Consider the following 9,759-nt stretch of genomic DNA (forward strand, 5'->3'; position numbering starts at 1 on the left):
CCTTCCTAGCCACCTCCCCACATTGCCGACTCATGTTCACGTAAGTGAGCAGTGTAAGTGTGGGATTTAAAACAACCTCTTCTGCCAGCCTAGGTTCCCTGCTCTTTTTCAGGCTGGGCAACCACTGAAGACATAATCCTAGTGGAAATGAGAGGTGGCATTTAAAGGTAGTGGAGAAGTTCTCTCAGTATCCAAAATGGAAATCTTTAAGAGCCTGGTGACTACACATTATGTCATCAAATGAATGGGGTTTAATTAGGTACAACTCTTATCCTTCCACCTAACATAATGGACTGACTAAACTTCCTTCTACATGACAAGTTGACACTTCCCGTTCTCTCTCTTTATACAAAGGATCACTTAAAACTTGGCATAGAAACTTGTGGGGCTTAAATTGATTCATAATCTGTGGGAACAAATAAAAGGAACCATTTAAATCAGGTATGCACTGTTTATTTTGAAATACTGATATGGTTTAAGTTGTAGCTTCTTAACTTTGGAGGGGAAGGGTGCAACCACAACCCCTTATAAAGGATAGTTGTAAGGCCCCCTCTACACTTCACACTTAAGGCATGATTAACCAGCTAAATTGTGATCCGGCTCCACCTTCAACCAATTAATGGCATGATAAACCAAGCAATAAGCTACAAAGATATTCCAAAAAAAGTGTAGTCACTTTGTAGCTTGTTCTAATCATGCCATTCATTGAACGTGTGGCCAAATGCTCCCCTGTGGCTGACGCCCCTTCATCTGAGGGGCTCCCAGCCACAGGGGTGCACCACCTGCTGGCAGTCACCAAGGTTCAGAGTGGCAGTGGCAGTGGCAGTAGTGTTCCTGGTGCTGCCCCTGCTTCAGGCCTTGTAGACAGACTCCCCCTGCACCAGCAATAAGGCACAATGAAATCTAATGTGTGGTGCCATAAATCGTACCTCCTGCAATGTATGTGTGGCATTGCAGGAAGTGTGATTGTGTGGATCTTGCATCAGATCCCATTACGCCTTTACCGGCACATGTAGAGGAGTCCTAAGAAACAGTTAAACTTCAACATCTGGTCACGTGTCTCACACATGTATAGGTGTAAGTATAAGTAGGTGGAGAAGTTTCCAATGACTTGTTTGGCAAAGGTTTGTGTATATGTAGATGAGAAACTAACAAAAGTGAGGAGAAAGAAAAGATCAGAGTCTCAAGTAGACAGGTTGGATAATCAGGAGGAGAACCTTCCTGAGAATAAGCATAGAAAGAGCTATTTAGGTTACGTGCTGGCTGAAACAAGCTTGTAGCTATGTCAGCAAAGGTGCTGTCTCTTGTCTAATATTTTCATGTTTAAAGAAAAAAAACTGTACACTCTTAGTAAATAAACAGGACTACATCAAGGGAACATCTGACTCACGTCTAGAAAAAGTCAGAAGACGCTCAACCTTTGGCTAGCATCTCGGATCAAAACTGTAACAGTATTTTAATATTTTTCCAAGAATGACTTTAAACTCTCTCTCCCCTACAGCATCTGACTCAAAGATTAATGAACTCCAAGCAATAAACTCCAGTTATGTAATGTAGTTTTGCAATCAGAAGCACATGAAAATATTTGTACTTTTTGGGGTTTCTATCAGCATTCTTTGTGTGTGAATTGCAATTTGGGAGCAAAGCAATTTGTATGTGACAGGCTAGCTGGCAGTGACCTAGCCCAGGGGTTTTGAAAGGGCAAAGGATGATTGGAGGACTTGGGATTCCCTTTCCTCACCAATCTGGTAATGATTTGGCCCCGGAATTTTGAAGGGGTAAAAGATGATTGGAGGACTTTCCACACCAATCAGGCCCCAGAGACTCACCTCCCCCATGTCCTGATTGGCCCCTTGGGTCACCTGGAGGGGGATAAAAGGGGCAGTGTGTGCTGACTCAGGAGAGACCAGCGAGAGACAACAAGGAAGGGGCTTCACAGAGCTGAGCTAGTGGGGCAGGAGCAGTGCCCTAGAAGAGCCTGAAAGAGCAGGACCTGCAGGTAGCAGTGGGACCCTTAGCAGTGTGGCGTGTGGCCGGCAGGAGAGGCTCCCCACTGGGCTCCAGGATCCCCTATGAGAGGCTACAGCCAGCAGGAGAGACTCCCCCCACTCCAGCAAGGATCTGAGCAGTGACCTGAGGGCTTCCCAGCTCTGTTTCCAGCTCCTCCAAACAGAGGCCAGGCAGCTTGACGTGAGGCCAGGGCTCTGGGACAGTCAAGACCCCTAGCAGGTTGGAGCAGTGCCATCAGTGGTGGCTGTGTGGCAGCGTTCCTGCCTACCGTGTGGGAGAGCAGGGTTTAAGTCCCAGCAAAAGTGATTTGGGGTGAGTGAAGCAGGTCTTCTTGCAGTGGAAAGGGGCCATGGTGTTTTTTCCCCCTCCGGGTACCAAGGCCCTATATTTCCTTGTCATTTGACATTTTGTATTTTGTGCCTTTTTACATATCACCAGCCTGTATTGTTTGTTCTGCTGTTTGTGTTTTATATTTTGTTAACCCTGTCTTTTTTTCAATGATTGTAAGTGTCTAACCTTTGTTGAATCCTGCCTCCTTGGGGCATTGTAGTGTCCACTATACCCTCTGATTTATGCCTGTAATGTTCCCAGTATTAAAAGGTATATGGTTAAGTCCCCATTGGTGGTCTGGCTCTGCTCTACAGGGGGAGAAGAGTCCCTACACTTCCCACAGTGCTTGTGTACCTGCTTTGATCCCTTCATTCGGAGAGGGGGTACCTCTTGGAGTACCGCCCAGGTTACACATGTATGTGTATCTGTGAGCACAAAGTTGGCCTTGGGGGTGGATGATGTAAGTGACCACCCAGGGTGCCATGGTTAGGGGGGCACCACCCCACCGCACCTTGGCCGATCCCAGCCCTGGTCTGCAACAGCTGCTCAGGAGGAGCTTGGTGTGGGCTGGTGGTTGGGAAGGGACCAACCACAGAGCCAGAAACCCCCACCTCAGCCAGGTCCCTGCAGCACTATCTTGAGGAGGAATGGACTGGGCTCTGGGGTCTGAGTCAGCCGCTATGCTGGTTATGCAGACCACCTCCCCGCCACCTGCCAACCTGTCCAGGTCAAGGAGCAGGGCCCCAGATGCAACCTCCAAGTCCGCCTGCTGCTGACAGGAGCTGCAGCAGCAGGGGACAGCTCAGACTTCAGGTGCCCCATTCCCATCTCTGGGTCCCAGGGGCAGGAAGCATTGGGGGAAGTGTGGCATCATGTTTGCCCAACAGGGTTGCAAGAAGCAGCAGGGGGAGGAAAAGGACATTGACCCCTGGGGCAGGGCAAGGCAAGGGTTTTTATTGGGTGGGGGCACCAAAATGCAAGTTTGCTCAGGGCACCTTTTTCGTTAAAGTCAGCTCCATATGAGCACTCAGGAAAGAGCACAACAGGCAATTTCTGTAAACCATTTTGATCGAGGTGTATGTGAAGCAGCCAAGGTTATTTATTAGGTTGCGTGCCAAAAACTCCATTGTGGTTTTGGAGAGCGTCACAGGAACTGCTTTCTAAAATTATTATTAGAGCTTGCTGGGAAGTTAAATTTCTGCTTCACAGCATGCTGTATGATTCAAAATTGGATTATTGCATAATCCAAATGAAACACTGAATTTCAAGTGCAAAAGCTTTTCTGTTAAAAAAAAATTCTGTTTTGGGATCAATCAAATGTTTTCTTTTGGTTTTCATGTTTTATTTGATCATTATTTTAACATTTAAAACATAAAAACAAAGTAAGGTTTAAAAGGAAGGGTTTTACAGAATAGCAAAGCCTTTTGTTCTGGTGAGATCGAACATCTTCCATTTGATATTTTGTCTATGAAACTTATCAAGTGGCACATTCACATAGAACAGGGGCTCCCAAAGTGTGGTACACATACCACTGGGGGTGAGCAAGACATCTCTGGCGGGTTCGTGGGAGAAATTGTGTAATGGCAGATTTCATTTTCATTATAATAATAATTGGCATTTGCACTATTTAAAATTTAAATTCGACATTTAAAATATGAAACTTATGCTGGTGGTGGTGCATGGGCGGCTGGTAAATCTGGAAGCAGGTTGCTTAATAAGAAAATGTTTGGGAACCTCTGGCACAGAATGTTTTGAATTCAGTGAATCAGCATTTTCGGATGGAAAAAATGGGCCATTGAACAATTTTCAGCCAGCTGTAGCAGTGGCTTTTCCATGTCATCCAACAAAGAAGAACTACACTGACAGTGGGCACGATTGCACCCTCCAGCTCTTAAACTGGAGGTGCAACTCTCGCACTGTCCTGTGCAGAGTAGGGGTTCACTTACTTTTCTCTCTCCGGCACAAGCATTCATTAGGCAAGTACTAAACTAAATGCACAGGAACTAAAGCTCATAATGAATATGTAAATGTACCCAGCAATACTAGGTATTTAAACACTGTATGATCCACTATAATCTGCACAGGATAAGAAGCCTATTGTCCAGATACAGCCCCTAAACAAAAGTACAGAACTGGCTGGGAACGAAAGGTTAAATTATTATGGTCTTTATTCATCATTTCATTGGTTTTAAAACTGCAAATATATTGATTTTGTGTTTTGGTGAAACAGATTGCTTAGTATGATTGGTACATGAGAGACCACAAAACAAAGATTTCTCAGCAACCCACGTGGATTTTGTGATAAAAGGCTGTTTTCTGGTACATGTTTCTGTGTGTTAGCAGTCTCCTTTCCCACCAAGCCAGATAAGGGCAATTAAAATTTCATCTTTTACTTGAAACTTGAATAGTAAGAACCCCAAAGCAAGTTCTTAAAATGATTTCTTCTTGTCTACACCAGAGTGTATGCTGTAAATCAGGAGCAACTCTATTAAAGACAATGAAGTGAGATTGTGCAAAACGCTGTAAGAGGGTAGCCAGTCCCCAGATATTTTATTCATGTTATGCTGAAGTAATCTATGGAAGATAAGCACTAAAGGAGAGCTGTCTAGAATGTGTGCTTGTTCTTACATGCAGGCCCTTGAATAATGGCAGAAATGGAAACCACAACAGAGACATCAAACAAATATAGTTTCAAATTCAAAGGATTTAATTTCCAAAAGGAACTAGTTAAACCTGACTATCTAGAGACAATGGAGGACTTTGAAACCAGAGACGGCGATGTATTTATAATTACTTATCCCAAGTCTGGTAAGAAATGGTTTTTTTTTCTTTCTAAAAGTAATTTGGCATTTATCCAGGATGTTCCTCACTTCTGAGTAAATTTACTGTGAGTCTTTTTAATAATAGAGATGAGGGTAAATAATGAAGCAATTCAGCTGTAAACACTGAACTTGGGGGTTGGGAGGGAGAGGACAAGAAAAGGATCAGTTGCACAAGGACTGTCAAACATACAGTCTGTGGGCTGGATTCAGCCTGCAGAGTCTATCTATTGGCCCACCAAACTATTGGTGTGTCACCAGAAGTTGGGATCATTGCCAAGGCAGGTGGCCTGCCACAGAATCCTTTCATGGTGATAGGCCGCCAGAGGGTAACCAAGGCCTAACAGCCCAGGTTGCCCTCTGCCTACTTTGTCTGTCACTGCTGTTGTGGCCTTACCATGCCAACTTCCAATACACACTCCATGCTGGACTAAATTTTTATTGGTAAATGTTGAAATTTGTTTTCTCAGTAAATGTTGATAAATGGCAATTTCACCTCACACTCACACATGGATAACAAAATATCTCCATTGGTAATAATCAATTTTTATAGAAAGGGGACATAAGAATAGGCTGCTGCTGCAGTGGTGAGTCAAGCTCCTGCTGAACAGCAGCTGGAGGTGGGAGGGCAAGTGTGTTGGGCTGGGGGAAGAAGGCGTATATGCATTTATGTCACATGCACACATTCCCACACCCCTTATTTCATGCAATCCTGAAAATGTAAATCTATAAAAATTGAAATAAATGCTTAAAATGATAATGGATCTCATCCATCAAAATTATTAACAAATATAAATGGAATTCTGCCAAGCTAAATCATATTTTAGGCATTCCTGATTAGATCTGGTCAAAACCTGTGGTTAATTCTCACAACCACTTTGTGGAGAGGGAGCAAAGAAATAGATTTTCCTCTATTTTACGTTGTATTTTTGTAACTGTTCCTTGTAAATGTTTGTTTCTTATATTTTGGGACCCATCACACCTTGCAAGAGCTTTAGATACAAAAAAGCCTATTCCTACCTGAGAACAAACAGGAGCTGGGGTGGATCCAGACAGGGTGCAGTGGCACAGCTGTACCCCTCTTTTGCTCCTCAAATTCTACTGCATCACAGGAGCCTCTGGGGAATTATGCTTTAGGAGTCCCTAAAGCATGTAAAAGGCTTCCCTCTGCCTCTCCCTGAGTTTCTCTGCTGTCTCAGAAGCAGGGAAGCACCGGAGCCATTCCTGGCTGGGCGTATCTGGGGATAGGGTCAATGGCAGCATGGATGTATGTATTTGCTCTGGGCTGGGGGTAGGGGAACTACTTTCACCCTACTGCTGCTGTCCCCTTCCCAGCTAAACTCAGACCCTGCTCAGCCCCATTGACTCTGGAGTTTCCTTGCCCTGGAGCAGTTTAGAAATCAGCAGCAGCAAGCAAGGAGCTGCCTCTGTGCAGGAAAGGGAAGGGAAGGGGGATTTTCAGCTGCTTCAGGGTTTTAAAAAAATATGCCCGCACTGGTGGGGGCAAGGGGTGTAGTCACCCCTGCAGTGTGAATTTCTGCTTCCACACAACCCTCTGGGAAATCCTGGATCTGCCCCGGACTGGAGCTATCAGTGATGTGGAATTAAACTTTGCATATAAGCTATATTATCTTTGGGTCTTTCACAAATGTGTGGAGCAGAGAAGAATATCACTCACCTAACACACTCTGTTGAAGGGTCACATACACTAACAGTTATTGAACTTGGGAAGATCAATGACTATTCTTTCCACAAAGGATATATCTTCCTCCAAAAAATGGCAGGAGCTCTTGATTGCCCCTTCCCTATGCCCAATGCCCTGTTGCTTGTATGGTTGTTGCTTTTTGCCTTAGAGAGGCTGCATAAATCAGAGGGCCAGATTCCACTTCTGTACTGACTTCAGTATGGATCTAGAATTCATCCCTTTGTTTGTCCTTGGTTTATACCAGGCTTATTAGTTTTGGGATAAAAGGTCCTATATGCAAATATGATAAGTTATAGCAAGGTTTTAAACTAGGCCATTCCTTTTCCAGGTACCGTGTGGACTCAAAACATTTTGGCTTTGATTCATTATGAAGGACATCGCGATGGGACAGAAAATACTGAAACAAAGCAGCGAATCCCATTTTTTGACTACAACATGCAGAATTTGGATTTTACCCAGTGGCCATCACCTCGTATCTTTTGTGCCCACCTGCCATACTACTTAGTTCCAAAGACTCTGAGAAACAAAAAAGGAAAAGTAGGAAACTATTTTATTACTAATTATAAACAATTAGGAACATGTGGCTGCCTTGACAACTCAATTCAAGGCCTATATTTAATTAATAGAAAGAACACAGTTAAAAGTGGGGTGTAAGTAAAACCAGAAGATAGTCCAAGTACAATACAGGAAGTCAGGAACTTCTAGGTTTCATTCTCATTTTGGCTAGTCACCCTTTCTTGGACTTGGGCAGGTCATTGGAAGACAAACTGTGACACACAATCAACACTTCTTTTCTTTGTCTTTCTCTGTTACCTTATCAGCAGAGGTGTAACTGGAAACTTGAGAGCCTGGGCAGCAATGGCACGTTGCATAGCATCAATGGCTGCACTGCCAGTGCTGGTGGCCAGAATGGACAAGTATAAAAATGGGAAGCCAAGTGACCCAAAGGAAATCCCACTCTAAGGCTTGGGATGCCTCTGGCATAATTGGTTCCATCAAGGCATGGGAGGCAAGATACAGAGTAGTGGCTCAGAAGAGCTGGGAGGTAGGGTGCAAGCTACTTGGCCACTGAGGTTTACAACATCTTAGAAGGGCTAGGCCTGTTACACCAGATAACAATTTAATGCATGATTAACTGGTTATTCATGTCTTAAATGTAATGTGTGCCACAGGCATTAGGTATACAATCAGCTTTAAGATGTCCTGCATGTGTGGGTATGCGTGTGTGAGAGCACGTGTGTGTACATATAGGGAGTGAGAGACAGAGATTATTTCTACACCTATACCATGGGCAGGTGTTCAGCAAATTCTTAATGCTAGAAATGAACACAGGTGACTGGAGCACTTGATGGCTGCTCCTTGTGTCACCCCTGACATTAGGGGAGCACACTGATTGACAACCTGTGCTCTCCCCTGGTGGAGAAAAGGGTGGCTGTCAATAGGCAGGTGACTGCTGAAAACAGAAACTGCCTTGCTCTATAGGGTTGAGAGGGGTGAAGAGAACAGCTCTCCTTATACCTTCCACTTCCTGCCCTCTGCACTAACCAGAGTCATATTCTGGGTGACCCAGAGGGGTTCACAGAGCAGGGGGCATTTTCCCATGGCTGGAACACTCCCATGTGACTCTGGAGGGTTCTAGCCATGGGAGATTTCCTTGTACCCCATACACCCATCTAGGTTGGCTAGGAGAAGCCCAGGGTGGAAGGCAGAGGCAGCACAGCTAGATCCATTGCATAGCAGGACAGGTCCAGCTGTGGAAAATGCTCTCCATCCATGCACAAACCAACTTCACAGTCTGAATGGGGCTCCATGACTGTTTACCTTTGGGCAGGTTGTCAGGGAGCCAGTGCTCTCTCTGTCTCCCGATTAACGAATTTGTTCAGAAGAGTTCATTCAGAACAGTTAATCCATAGATTAGTCCGGAGATGTCAAAGATAAGGTCCTCAGTTGTAACCTGTAGAGCTCCTGAAGTGGCTGGGAATGTGGGTGCAAGGTGAATGCCAGTGGAAATAGGAGCCTGACTGGGGCTACATTTTGCGTTAAGCCCTGCAGCTCCCAGCTCCCTGCCACTCTACTGCTGGAAGTGGGCCTGGATCCAGCCTGCAAAGCTCTTCCTCATCCAGATCCAGCTTGTGGGCAGTAAAACAAATTTGATAACCCTAAATTAATCCACTGGGCATTAATTAAATGTGGTTCTTGTTTCCAACATCCTCTTTGCAGCCATAATATCTGGAGATTACCTAAAAAAGTAAAATCTTAGATTCCTGAGAACCAAATAATTTAGGAAAGGTGCCAGTAAACTGTCCTACTGCAATCTGAGCCCTAACAATAAGCAAAAAAACCCCTCATATTATACAAGTACAACCTTCTAAACAAAAAATGTCAATATGGCTTGCAATCCAATTTAAGATGTTCTTTCTCTTCAATTATTCAAAGTTTACCAAACAGCAGTTCATTATACTTCATTGTTAACGTATGACTGTCTCTCTCAGCACCTGAAAAGAGATGATTCTTGTCCGATAACTTTTTATGACAAAAAATTTTTTAAAAAAGATTAACAGAAAATACAGTTCTTTCATTCTTTTATTAATGTTTTAATACAATATATTATACCCTGTTAGGTAACAGGTATTATTTTTCCCTTGCAGATCATTTACGTCTATAGAAACCCTAAGGATGTTGTGGTGTCCTTTTTTCATTTCTCCAAAACTTTCGTTAGATTAGAGGAATCACCAGATCTAGGCCATTTCCTGGAGAGGTTTTTATCAGGGAAAGGTAAGATTTCATTCACTGTTAAACCAAGCAAAGGAAGAATAACATTGAGAAAAATAGGACTTTTAAAAGTTGTCTCATTTTATAAATAAATAATAGAAAAAAGGGATTTAAATGTTCATA

General features: G+C 43.8%; 1 protein-coding gene across 1 annotated transcript; it reads left to right on the plus strand.

Annotated features, from left to right (window-relative positions):
- The first annotated feature begins 1,097 nt into the window (after nt 1-1,097).
- LOC109299566 (amine sulfotransferase-like) lies at nt 1,098-9,690 on the plus strand. The gene is made up of 4 exons (XM_019520052.1): nt 1,098-1,445; nt 4,975-5,148; nt 7,193-7,336; nt 9,513-9,690. Exons 2-4 carry the CDS (start codon nt 4,986-4,988, stop codon nt 9,527-9,529), a joined length of 324 nt encoding a protein of 107 aa, XP_019375597.1. The 5' UTR covers nt 1,098-1,445; nt 4,975-4,985; the 3' UTR covers nt 9,530-9,690.
- The last annotated feature ends 69 nt before the right edge of the window (nt 9,691-9,759 follow it).

Source organism: Gavialis gangeticus, unplaced genomic scaffold (genome assembly GCF_001723915.1).
Source record: "Gavialis gangeticus isolate Ggan-Ray unplaced genomic scaffold, GavGan_comp1, whole genome shotgun sequence".
NCBI classification, from domain to species: domain Eukaryota; kingdom Metazoa; phylum Chordata; order Crocodylia; family Gavialidae; genus Gavialis; species Gavialis gangeticus.

Coding starts and splice junctions, on each gene's coding strand:
- LOC109299566 (XM_019520052.1), top strand. CDS start 4,986: ATGGCAGAAATGGAAACCACAACAGAGACATCAAACAAATATAGTTTC. Junction 5,149..7,192: donor AATTACTTATCCCAAGTCTG/GTAAGAAATGGT, acceptor TTCCTTTTCCAG/GTACCGTGTGGACTCAAAAC.